Below are 13,603 nucleotides of genomic sequence, written 5' to 3' on the forward strand. Positions count from 1 at the left end.
AGACTGTTTTTAAGCAAGTGTCCAAATCCGATCTGGCCCTGTTCAGACTGCGCCACATTATTGACTCATCTGACAGGTTGCTGTAGCAACGACGTCGAACGGAGGCTGCGCCCAGCGCGTGTTGTGTTTGACGTCATGTGACGCTGTTTACCGCTCCGTACTTCCCGTTCCTCGCAAGTGCGTTAAGCTGTTTTCTTTTATTTTTCTTTATTTTATTTCTTTATTTATTTTTTAACGACAATATATCTATGGCTATGACCGGGCACTATTTCGCTATTTCCGGTTGCGCATGTGAAGATATGATGGGGTAGTGAGACCTGCTTCAGTGCAAGTAACATAAACTGTCATATTTCTGGTTGAGCATGACAGGGGCTAACAGGGCAGTCGAGCCGTCAAGGGTGCCGAGCATGTGAGGAAACAGCCGGGCAGCGAACCGATTGGATATTGACAGCGCCGGCGCATTGGTTTTGCACGCGTAGTTACGTCAGGACAGGTAAATCCGTTCTGAGTGTTTCGAGCTGTTCAGACAGAGACGCATTCTGTCCAAATCGGATATAAAACTACCTCGCACATGTGGTTTCAATCCGTCCCTCAAAAATCGGATTTCATGTGCCTTGTGATGACTGTTCAGACTACAAAAGAGCCATCCACATTCAATCTGGATGGGCTACAAATCGCATATGGGCTGCCAGTCTGAACAAGGCCTATGTCTTTGCTACATTACATTATGGGGCCCATACACATTTACCTGGTTTAACTATAATTGTGGGGACATTTTGGTGGTTCCCACAAGTTCAGACCTCTTTTTGAGGGTCAAGACTGTATTTTAGAGTGTGTGTTGTTAAGTGTAGAGAATGTGTGTGTGGTGTGTACCATGCAGGCGGTGCTCCAGATGTCAGCCGGCGATCCATACTCAGCACCAATCAGAACCTCCAGAGCCCGGTACTGTCTCGTCTGAATGTCATCAGTGAAATGCTTGTGCTGGGGGGGGGGGGGGGGGGTAGACAGGGAGCAGTGCAATTGGTCATTTGTTCAGAAATTTGACATGATAAAAAGAGCATGCGAGCACAAGAAGAGCCTCACCACCCAGCAAGCATTCCCCAGATCAGCAATCTTCACTCGCAGCTTGTTGGCATTTTGAGGGTCAAGAGGACTGAGGATGAAGTCTGACGCACTAAACACTGTGATAGGCACAGTGATAAGCACTATCACAAGTTTTGTCCATATTCAATGTTTTTTCTTCCACAACTAGACTGCTGTAATGTGTGCTGTTCAATTGACCTTTCGCTAAGCCACACCCCCAAATGCAGATTGCTCAATCACAGCAGAAGAGAACATATGACAACTTTCTAGAAGCGCTCTGTTAAATTCACTAACATATATCTCTAGTTTTATTTCCGAGGAGCACAAAAGTCAAAATTGTAATAGAAGTGTATGAAAATGAGCAATTATTAGACACTACGCATCTTAACTAAGGGAAGTGTTTTTAGCCTAGCTGCTAGCTAGCGCTGCGACATGCGCAACTGTTTAAAAACAACCTGAAATTCCTAGCCTCAAACCTAACTCACAAATGTTTCATATAAATGTTGTGAGGATAAGCGGATCTGCTAATGGATGGATGGATGGATGGACATAGCAACCAAAAAAAGTCGAAATACACCATTCAGCACGGAAGTGAACAGAAGAGTCATCCAACCTTGAAGCAGAAGCTATGTTATCATCGGTCCGGATACCGGCGAATTGTAATCCAAACAGACAGAGATAATCTTCAATTTCGGGATCTCTTTCTTAAAGCTACATTAAGCAAGTTTAAATGTTAAAATTACAGATTTGCACACATCTATAGGCAGAAGCAATGCCCTGATGTGTAGAGCAAGCCCTAACGTCTTTACAACAACTGCGTCGATAAGCCTATAAAGCTCTTTAAATAGAGGCATTCGGGGCGAAAACACTAAGAATGTGACGTCATGCGCGCTCCCGTCTCCGGTTAGAGTTTCACATTCTTTTTTCTTTTTTTTCCACTTCCGCATTGTTGTTTTAATTTTTTTTTACGTGATTTGAATGTATTGCTGGAATGCTAAAAAAATATTAAAAAATGACGCCATAACGCGTAGAAGTCACCCCGAGACACTGAAATAAACAACACGACTGTAAGTGCAAGCTTTTACATTGATGAGTATGGAATCTGCCTGGAGTAAGAAAAGGACGCGTTCGAGCACAGCTGGAACTCTGGCATGGACCCACCAAAAAAAGAAGAAAGGAGAAGTTTTATCCAGTGCGACAAAATGAGCCAAAATATAGTCTCATAGGTGCAAACAGAGGACAGTGACAGTTGGCTTCCTTACTGAGAAGGTAAGATATGATAACAACTATACATCAAAGTAAGATAAAAACAATAATGGTGACAAATGAAGGTGGAAATCAAAAGCTAATATTGCTTATGATACCTCATTTGTGCCGGTGTGATTTACGGTACGGGCCGCATTTTTGCGAAAAATAATAAGCCCTTTTTCCCTTTTTCTAGGATAGTAATATGTGCCTGCTTGCTCCGCTCAGCAGTCCCATAATAATAAATTCCTTGCAAGCAACTGCACTATATAACGGTATAAAATTTTATTTTCTGTGCAAGCAATTTATTCCGAATTGCTCTATCATTGTCTTATCATTCTATCATTTCTATCATTTTATCAGTTGAAGTCATCTTTGCTAGTCTGTAAATAGGGGCCTCTTGCCTGTTTCTGTTCGCTCGTGCTCGTACAGGCTTGCGCGGCTCATACACGAGCATCCTAGAGGCTGCATTTACATTTTAGTACAGAGGTGGCAATCGTGTGTATATAGTTTCAAACATTGCAGACTGACAGGCAACCACTCGCTCTTTCACTCACAGAGAGTCGGGAATGAAATGTTATGACATGCGCCAGTGCCTTGTATGTAATGTAGGCTAATGTAATGTATTGTAAATACTAATGCAATGTTTTGATTGCTTGCCATTGCACGCCGCTTCAGCGATGCGTCACAAATGAAGTCTGCCTGCTCCGCAAATACCACAACACATTTTGTCACTGTTTTGCTTTGTTAAGTGGGATGACTTAAACATAAAAATGAGCTATGAAGTATGAAACTTGAAGATGAAAAATTATCGTGATGGTCCTCTCAAAAGAGTCACCATGACACCCCACCCCAAAATGCACACAGGCTATATTTACTTGTAAATACAACAGAGTAGTGTCTCGAGTGTAAATTACTTGGGGTGGGACAAAACAAAACAAACAAACAAACAAACAAACACAACTGTTCACAACATTTTCTTCATGTGACCAAAAGCATTTGAGATATAACATCCATGATAAATGGAGATGCCGATGGCGACGCGTGTGTACGCAGCGGCTCAGGGCTCTCTGCTTTTTTGTTTGTGTTGTTCATGTTTTTGTCCCTGTCTCAGTCACTAGCGGTAGTTCAGTTCAGCAGGGCTGAACTATTGAACATTTGCCACCTCTATGCATCTCCCGAGCCGCAATTTATTCCATTGGAGATTAAGCGGACTACTACGGCTTTTGTTATCCCACCTCTGTGACCTAGAAGACGATGAAGACATCGTAAACAAAAGCGTGGTAAGAGGAGCGGCATGCGTGCTAGGCTGCATGCTAACCATCTCTTCCTCGCAAACGTTAGATTACTTGCCAACAAAATGGATAAGATTCGGATGAGGATCGCCTTGCGGTGGATGGACAGCTGTGTGACAATCATTACTAAAACCTGGTTGGATAACAACTTACTAGATGCCGCGTTGGAGCAATGTTCAAAGATGGCTCAGACCTGGAGGCCTACACAACATCTGTTTTGAATTATGTGCAGTTCTGTACTGATGCTGTTCTACCCATAAAGTCCATCAAAGTTTTCCCAACCAAAAACCATGGTTTGACAGCACTGTGCGGTCTCTGCTCAAAGCTCGGGATGCAGCCGACAGGTCAGGTGACCGGCCGGCCTACAGCAGGGCCTGGTCAGAATTGAGGAAGGGCATCCATCAGGCCAAGCACAGGTACAGACAGCGTATTGAGGGGCACTTCGCTGACAACAACCCACGGGAAATGTGGAGAGGCATCAGAACCATCACAGATTACAAGAGCAGCAACAAGCACGTCAGCCACAACTCTGCCTGACACCTTAAACAGTTTCTTTGCACACTTCAATACACCTGGCAGGAGGGAGACTGTTCATCTTCCTCAGTTGGAGGAGCGGCCTCAGTGTCTCGTTCTGCAGCAACACCAGCAGGACCAGATAAGGAGTCAGGACGGGTGCTGAAGCTGTGTGCGCACCAGCTAGCTGGAGTTTTCCTGGACATCTTCAACTTGTCCCTGAAGCTCTCTTCGGTCTAAGTGTGCCTCAAGTCTTGCATCATTGTGCCTGTGCCCAAAATAAACAGCTGTCACCTGCCTTAATGATTACTGCCCTGTCGTGCTGACACTGGTAATCATGAAGTGCTTCGAGAGGATCATCTTAAGTCACATCAAGGACATCATCCCAGCAACTCTGGACAGATATCAGTTTGCCTACAGGGAGAACCAATCAACATAGGATGCAGTCTCCGTTGCACTGCACGCTGCCCTGATTCACCTGGAGCATCCTAAGACTTATGTCAGGATGTTATTTTTGGACTTCTGTTCAGCATTCAACACTGTGATCCCGGACAAGCTGATACTGAAACTCCAGTCCTCAGGTGGTGAGAATTGGGGACTGCACATCAACCACATTAATCCAGAGTACAGGCACACCACAGGGCTGTGTGCTCAGCCCCGCTCTCTTCACCCGCTTTACACAGGACTGTTCTGCTATTCATCCAACAAGTATGACTGTGAACTTTGCAGACGACACCATTTGGCGGCCGTGGCTCCGGGTGTAAAGACGGTCGGTCAGTAACCAGAATGTCGGCTGTTCGATCCCTGCTCTCAAGTTATGTGTCGTTGTGTCCTTGGGCAAGGCACTTCACACACATTGCCTTCAGTGCTACTCATGGTGTATGGAAGGTGCGAATGTTTGGTGGTGGTCGGAGGGGCCGTAGGCGCACACTGGCAGCCACACTTCCGTCAGCTTGCCCCAGGGCAGCTGTGGCTACTTAAGTAGCTTACCGCCACCACAGTGTGAATGTGTGAGTGCACGAATAATGCAACCATTGTGGAGCGTCTTTGAGTATCTGATTAGATAGAAAAGTGCTATATAAATCAAATGCATTATTATTATTATTATTACCACCGTAGTGGGCCTCATATCAGACAATAATGAGACCCACGACAGAGAGGATATTCAACACCTGACATACTGGTCTTCAGACAATAACCTTGTCTTGAACACCAGCAAGACCAAGGAGGTCATTGTGGATTTTAGGAGATCTAGGAGGATGGAACACACCCCTCTCCTCATTCATGGGGAGGAGGTGGAGCAAATGGATATTGTTGACAGTCTTCTGCCCAGATTTAGTTATAACTGTTTTGATTTAGTTATAACTGTTTAGATTTAGTCATAACGTTTATAATGTTTTAATTTCCTCAGTAGAGCTGGATGAGTGTTTAAATTATGTTTGGGGGAGCTTCCTCTATTCCCAGGTAGGCGTTGTAATACTTTTTCAAGATAGTATAAGAATGATATGAGTCCGCTGGAAAGACACATTTGCGAGAGGAACTGCAGCCCTTTGTCTGTAAACTTGCTGGTGTCCAGAATATTCTGTAAAATAAAACCTTCGAAGGAACTGTTCACCGATCTCCAGTCTGTATTCAGAAAATCAGGATTCTCTCTACCCGAACAACAACGAACACACGGAAGACAAAGATAGTCTTCTAACAAAATGGTGAATCCCGACGTGGGTTCGGGCTGAGGTGTTTTTCAGCAGACAGAACATCTGGTGCCACAGTAATTAAAGGTAAGAGGACATTTATCCTCCTAGTTGATTTTCTGTCTGTTGACTACTACTCCGAGACCTTTAATTTGATTTGTGACTAAATTGTATATGAGATCTGAGTGAACAGTTATTAGTAAATCTAAAACGCAAGGTCAATTTCGTTCAATTATATTATGGAATCCTAGAAATTACAAATCCTTATTTTTAGTTTTACTTAGACATTAAATATACAAGCTGGTTTCGTTCTATTTTAGAATCATAGAAACCTAAGTCCTTGTATACGGAGTAATGTTACGAAGAAATGTGCGCATAAGAAATGACTGAGTGAAGAGAAATAAGAAAAATAAGAGAATAAGAAGTTTGAGCGGTTTTGATGGAATCTGAGTAAAACACGAGGTATTTTTGTTCTGTTATGGAATCCTAGAAATAATAAATCCTTGTTTTTCTGAGAAATTAAGGCTCGGACATTTTTATTTGAGTAAACGAGGTACTTTCGTTCTGTTATGGAATCCTAGAAATGATAAATCCTTGTTTTGCTCAGCCATTTTTGTTTGTCTGTTTGTTATTATTATTGTTTTTTTTGGGGGGGGGATAAGCAATGTTTTTGAATAAATAGAAGGCCTACTAAACTGTGGTACCACAAAGAGACGTCAATGAAGTAACTAAAATAAAATAATAATAAATAAATAAATAAAGAAGTAAGTGAATAAATAAATCAATGAATAAAACAAAATAAAGGGAACGTTTCTTTGGGACAGTGGAATGGTTAAATTTTCGGCAAATACCAAACCATTCTGAATGAGTGTGTAAGAGAAAATGAAAGGAATGCATGTGACTTCGGGGCATGATGTGAGAGACGGGGGGGGAGCAGTATGCAAGGAATGTGTGACAAAGCGCTGGGAGGGTGTGTGTGCGTGCGTGTGCGCTTGTATGTGTCTGAAAGAGAAGATGGAGTGTGTGTGCTGCAGTCAGTACAGTGTGTGTATGTGTTTAAGAGAAAAAGATAGAGCTGGAGTGAAAGAATTGTTGAATAACTGGGTGAAAACTTGTTGTGAGGGGGGATGGTTTCCTTCATTGTCAACCGCCGTTTGTTTGGTGTCATTGATGAAAGAGGTATAACAAGCATGTGTGAGAAAAAAAAAACTGGTGGACTGTCTCTAGGGGGAGGGTGAGGGAGAATGATAGGAAGTTGTGGGGGCTACAGGCCTTCGAATGAGGAAGTAGAAAAATGGTTGTACATTGCTCAGTTGCAGAATCAAGTAGCAGAATTAAAGTGTCATGTCCAGAAACTTTCAGGTGCCCACCCGAACCAGAGGAATCTTCCAAGGCCCAGCTTTCCCTCCTCATCGGCCAGTGGCTCGTTCCCATATCTTGCAGGCACCCCGCTGATAACTGCTATTCTTTACAAACCTTTCTCTACCACTGAAATGAGTGTGTGTTTATGCAGAACTTTTCTCCCATGCAATCTGGTGGTGCCAAATGGCTTCAAGCAGTGCAGAAAGCTGTTACGGAACAAATGTTAATAGCAGGTGGTATCCGTGTTCTTTTTACACAATTATGTCCGCTTTTATAGTTTAATATTTTAATACATGTTTATTTTTTTATTTTTTTTATTGTTAATTTTTTTTTTTCCTCCCTGATAATTAGGCTCTTAGGCGAGAAAGTTATTTAACTCTTTGACCGCCAGACGTTTTCAGAAAAGGGATGCCGTGGGTGCCAGCCGATTTAAGCATTTTGACTGATCTTTCAAGGTCCACAGAAAATTTTGTCTGGACTATGGAAACACACATACTACCAAATGAAAGATTGGACTGTCATCATTCATCAGAAAAAAAAGTTTGTTTCTACCTTATTCCGTTTTTCAGTAATCAACAATAGGAAATGGTTAGTTTCACCCAAATGCTCTGTTTTGAAACAAAATACGGAGAAATCAAGCTTTTTGTGAAACTATATTATTTTATGCACTCTAGTGAATTTGACACCTTTTTTTTCCGTGAATGATGCCACAAACACCTAAATAGTGCTTTACTTCTGTAAAACACTACCACCAACAATGAAAAAGTGTTTTTTGATAGCAAAATACGTTTATTTACATTCAACAGTGTAACAATTTGACAAAACAATTTGGCAAACTATTTACAAATGTGTGCAACCGTGGTACTATTTACAACTGTGTGGATGTTTCAAATACAGTTTTTCTTTTTGTAACACTCTCCTGCGTGCAAGGGGACGCAGCAGGATTTGCACAACAGATTAGTTTCACTGCGATTGCCCCTTCGCGTGCAGACGCTACATTTTCTTGCTGGCTTTTTTTCCGGGGAATAGCAAGTATATACTGAAGTGTGTGTTTGGCCATGTTGCCATCAAGTCTACTCTCAGGATCATGATACGGTGACGTTACGGTGGTGTTACGTCTGGCTTCCTCATGTCCTTCAGTTCCTATACCGGGTGGTAAGAGATGTTCTGATCCATCTTATCCGCTCCATTCATGGTGGCATCGTAGTCCATAACCAGTGTCTTCTCCGTGATCAGACTGTACCCACTCCTCCGATGAATATGCATTGGACTCGGGGTACTCTTCGTCGTCTGATTGAACGTCCGCCTGTGCAGCAGTGCTCGGTTGTGCTCCACGTTTTCCGGCGCGTTTCCGCGTCAACGCTTCCAACTTCGGCGTCAACCTCGGAGTCACCATCATCATCATCGTCATCAATGTGCTCTTTAGCATTGGTCGATGCTTTTCGTCTTTGAAAAAAATGCTCAAGTGTGAGCTGCTTGCAACCGGTCGCCATTTTCGCTTCCTCAGTCATTCTCCCCTCAACACTCTAGCTCCGCCTCACGTCTTCTACTGACGCCTACCCAATCTTGTCCAAAGAGAGTCATCGCTGCCATCTAGTGCCCAAAAATAGGCATTATACTAACTAGATCTGCTTGATACTTTTAGCACAGCTGGCCAAGGCTTTCCTACACCCGTTTCTCCCCCCCCCCCCCAAAAAACAAAACAAAACATAGTGAACGTCTTTTAACGTCTTTGGCGGTCCTCCGTAGGATTTTACTAAACGTTATTTAACATTTTTGGCGGTCAAAGAGTTAACCTTTGTTTCCCCTCCCTGAGTATGTCATTCCAGATCTGATGTTCGCTCCCAAAGCAGATAAGGAGGCCGCGGCTTTTGTTGATCTGGCCCTCACTGATTACACTCTGAAAACAGGATACGCACCTACGGCTTCCACTTTGCATTCGCAAGTGTTCCAAGCAGCCATTTTGAAGGGCATTCCCAAGTCTGTGGCACAGGCCATGGAGGGATCTTCCCGGTGCTAAGGTTGACCGGTGGTTGTCACATCTTAAACATAATTTAAGGAGACATGCTAAAGAAAAAGAGTCTAAGGTAGACAGCAACGACATTCCCCTGTGCCAAACCAACATTATCTGCCTCTATCTGGTGGACAGTTTCCACAATGATGGTGCCCTGAATCCACATGCTCAGTGACTGTTCAATGTTTTTTCACCGACTCTTTTGCATTCTTTTGTGTTTGCACCTAACTGTTCAGTCAATCTTTTGGGCAGAGATCTCAACGCCACGTGCCCTCTCATCAAATGCAGCCATGATGGACTTATCTCGGAATTTCCGGATTGATAACACCTAGTGCTGCTCTGCTTCCAGTGCCACCTCTCAGTGCCCGCTTGTTAAACAATGCCCTGTGGCATCCGCCACTCCCGACATCTACTGGGCAGGAGTGGATATTGACTCCAGTTGTTGGCTCGAAGCTGTGCACTTCTGAGCTCTCTGGTCACCTTGGGTTCTAACCTCAGAACTTATGATATGGTAACTGATTGTACGCATTGCACTCTTTACTATGACAGATCAGGGGTTGATATCTATAGCGAGGCATTTCACGAAATTAAAAACATATGGGAATTGAATATGGGATGATTGGCAAAATTTATTTCAATCTTAATTGCTCTATTTCCCGTCACTTGATGCTTATTGGATTCAGCCTAATAAATTTTTACCCACTTCCGTTTTGGAGCACCAGCTTCTGGATTGGCACCATGGACGTGAAACAACCGACAGCGATTTTGCTGGTTATCTTTTTGATTTTTTTTCCCACATCGCTGTGGTCCATGGATCCCACTGATGTTGGTCTTTGTAACGTCTCACCTGTTGTGTTTCAGATGACACCAGGACAAATATATGTTCCCCAATGCTCTGTAAAAGAGGCTGGGATGATTAGCATTTTGGAAACAATTGACGGTTTGCTCAAAGCAGGAGTGTTGTGTGAAATTTCCAGCTCTGATTATAACATGCCTATTTTACCCATTGAGAAGAAAGATATTGGAAAGTTTCGTATGATTTGTCACCTGCGAGAGATTAATGCGGCCGTCTTAACTCCTACTTTTTCTGTCTCAAAATTGCATCAAACCACACTCATTTCACTTGCATTGGCCTGGCTAATGCTTTCTTTTGCATTACAACCGCCTGCCTTAAGGCTTTGTCCTTTCACCTGGACTCTTTAACGACTGTCTTCACCAGTTGCTGTCTCCACTTGAAATGCCCCCTGCTGTTCTCCTGGGTGCACTATGTGGATGACCTCTTGCTGACAGCTCCATCTGGAACTTCTTATCTTAAAGCCACAAGGTATTTGCTCTTCATCTCTTTGAAACAGCATCTTTACACTGCTACAGCTTTTGTGATTCCTGATTACAGTCGCATGTTCTATCTTGACGTGTCTGAAAAGGTCAGCAGTGTTTCTGCTGCTCTTTATCAGAAGGGGGTTAGGAGGAAGTTGTAAAAGTTTGTTTATGGATGTTGCTTCAAAGGCAACGATGGCCTGGCAGTAACCCAATCCACAGAAACAGGTTATGAAGAAGTCCAAGCAGAAATAATTTTAGGCTCTCAGTCAGCACAAAGAGCTGACATTTTGGCATTAACAGCAGCTCTCAGATTGGCAGCAAACTAGTCAGTAAAAATTTACACAGATTCGTCGTATGCACACATGACATTTCATGTTGCATTAAAAGAATGGTAGCGAAACGATTTCCAAACTGCCATCGGTACACCCATTAAACATCAGGATGACATTCTTAAATTGTGAGAAGCTTTAATGCTCCCAACAGCGGTGGCAGTAATAAAATGTAAAGGTTAGTCTGGAACTAATGATTTTGTATCAGCAGGAAACAAATCAGCAAAAAGATGAAGTAGGTATATGGCGGAAAGAAGGTTGGAAAGAAGGTATTCCATCTCAGAAACAGAAAAATCTAATTTCTGAAGCCTACATCTAAACCTCCCCAGGACACTCACGGTCCGGCCGGACGTGATTGCTCCAGGTCAGGTGGTTTTGATGGATTTCACTGATATGATAAAACCAGTGTCAGGATATAGATATTTGCTGGTAATAGTGGATTCCTTTTCAGGAGGGCCAGAGGCATATCCATGCAAATCTGAAACAGCAAATATCGTGGTAAAACATCTGATTAATCATTACATACCATCACATGGGTTTCCTAGAAAATTTTGATCAGACAATGGAACCCATTTCAAAAAACAAACATCTACAAGGGGTAGAAAAGGCATTGGGATTAAAACACATTTGGTTCAGTGTATTATCCCCAATCCCAAGGACAGGTTGAGTGAATGAATAGAAATATTAAAGAAAAATTGGCTACAGCACTGGCCTCATCAAATTTGAATTGGCTACAAGCTCTTCCTGTTGCATTAATGAATATGTGAATGTCACTTAACTCAGCCAAAGGCTGGAGTCTGTTTGAATGTCACACCAACAGACCTTTTCCGGCTCCAACAGCTCCATTGGAAGAGACGCATGTTCCAGGACCTCCAGAACTTAAACAACTAACATTTACTAACTCCCAACTAACAAAAAAACAACCAGATCCTCCTTCAGAAATAAATGATTGTGAATATGTATGGTTGAAAGTGATTTAACGAAAATGTTCTGAGCCCAGGTGGACTGGACCCCACAAGGTGACGGAGACATCTTCTGCAGTTCGCCTGCACGGAAAAAGGGGACACGTGTTTCTACATCTCGTCTACACGACCCGCCAGATCCGCCTCAGGCTCAGCAATCCCACCACCTGACGACGACCGGAAAACCACGTCTACTGGTCCAGTGTCAGCTGCCCCCTATTGAGGACATCATTCAACAAAGATTGAGTTCACATATACGGGCCGAATAATCCCGGTGACTCATCCTGGGACCAGGCAGTCTACCCTAAGGTCCTGAAGAAGATGACAACGCCCTTTTTTCTTCAATCCAAGAACATCATCTTGAGATGGCTTCAAAGTGGGAACGCATCTCCATCTGCTGCTACATCACGACACTTTCTCATATTGACTTTTATGCCAATCTGGTATCTCTGGAAGCCCCTCAGTACAACCTTGAACGTAACCACAACACATCGTATTAAGCAAAGTATTGATTCTCCACAAACTCCCTGACACCCCATGGAAAGGGGGACATCCCTTAACTATCAACATGTGGTACACATATGCTTATTCCACTGCAAAATCTTTTAATTAATCAAATTGTTCTTTAATGCCACATAACTGCTAAACAACCTCCTATTACTGCTAAAGGGATGTTTCATTGTTGCGTGCTTTTGCTTCTTATTCCAATGATAATGTCCAATCTTCCCACACAACCCTTGCTTAATGTTGCGCCAGCCGTCTGCAATGATGACGCCGCTAATATTTTTATTTTATTTATTTTTATCTGCTTGTGTCGGACTCTTTTGAGTCTGAAAGTGGGATTGTTGACAGTCTTCTGCCCAGATTTAGTTATAACTGTTTTGATTTAGTTATAACTGTTCAGATTTAGTCATAACTGTTTTAATTTCTTCAGTAGAGCTGGGTGAGTGTTTAAATGATCTTTGGGTGCGCTTTCTCTATTCCCACACCAATGGGCCATTTGTCTGGGGTTGAAGCAAATGTGTTAATATGATTCCTTTGTAAGTCTTATCTTATGCTAGGTGACGTCGGGGCTGAGACCTACTATACTGTATTTCCACATCAAAAGGCCATCTGTCAATGTGTATTGAATGCTGTAAAAGTCTGTCTTGGCTGGGGAGGGGGGGGGGGGGGGGGGGTAGGCGTTGTAATACTTTTTCAAGATAGTATAAGACTGATATGAGTCCGCTGGAAAGACACACTTGCGAGAGAAACTGCAGCCATTTGCCTGTAAACTTGCTGGTGTCCAGAATACTCTGTAAAATAAAACCTTCGAAGAAACTGTTCACCGATCTCCAGTCTGTATTCAGAAAATCAGGATTCTCTCTACCCGAACAACAACGAACACGCGGAAGACAAAGATAGTCTTCTAACAATATATATATATATATATATATATATATATATATATATATATATATATATATATATATATATATATATATATATATATATATATATATATATATCACGTAGCGATTCAATATATGAGTTTGGGATAGCGTTGTGTTGATGTTTGTCACACCTATGTAATGTCAATAAAAACTACGACAAAGAAATTCGAAACGTCGAAAAGGGTCAAGTCAAGCTACGCAAGTCGACTTCCAAGTAAAATTCCACCAAGATTATTGCATTAGCGTCAATGTACTATTTGGTGAACTTTATTTTGAAGTTATCCTGGATGGATGGATGAATATCCTTAGTGTAGGCAGCGTATTACGTTGAGTAGGTTTCCAGATTCCTTAACATG

The 13,603-nt window shown here is 42.6% G+C and overlaps 1 protein-coding gene across 2 annotated transcripts in view; it reads right to left on the minus strand.

Annotated features, from left to right (window-relative positions):
• LOC144040693 (uncharacterized) overlaps positions 1–13,603 on the minus strand; it is an 88,471-nt gene that overhangs the window by 13,259 nt on the left and 61,609 nt on the right. For both annotated transcript variants that reach the window (XR_013289797.1, XM_077555094.1), the window contains exons 16-17: positions 1,084–1,181; positions 874–981 (exon numbers count right to left, since the gene is read on the minus strand). Coding sequence is in view for 1 of the 2 variants with exons in the window: in XM_077555094.1 (XP_077411220.1) it covers positions 874–981; positions 1,084–1,181 (206 nt within the window). In the remaining variant the exon portion in view is untranslated. The remainder of the gene's footprint in view (positions 1–873; positions 982–1,083; positions 1,182–13,603) is intronic.

This window comes from Vanacampus margaritifer, chromosome 1, assembly GCF_051991255.1.
Source record: "Vanacampus margaritifer isolate UIUO_Vmar chromosome 1, RoL_Vmar_1.0, whole genome shotgun sequence".
In the NCBI taxonomy this organism is placed as follows: domain Eukaryota; kingdom Metazoa; phylum Chordata; class Actinopteri; order Syngnathiformes; family Syngnathidae; genus Vanacampus; species Vanacampus margaritifer.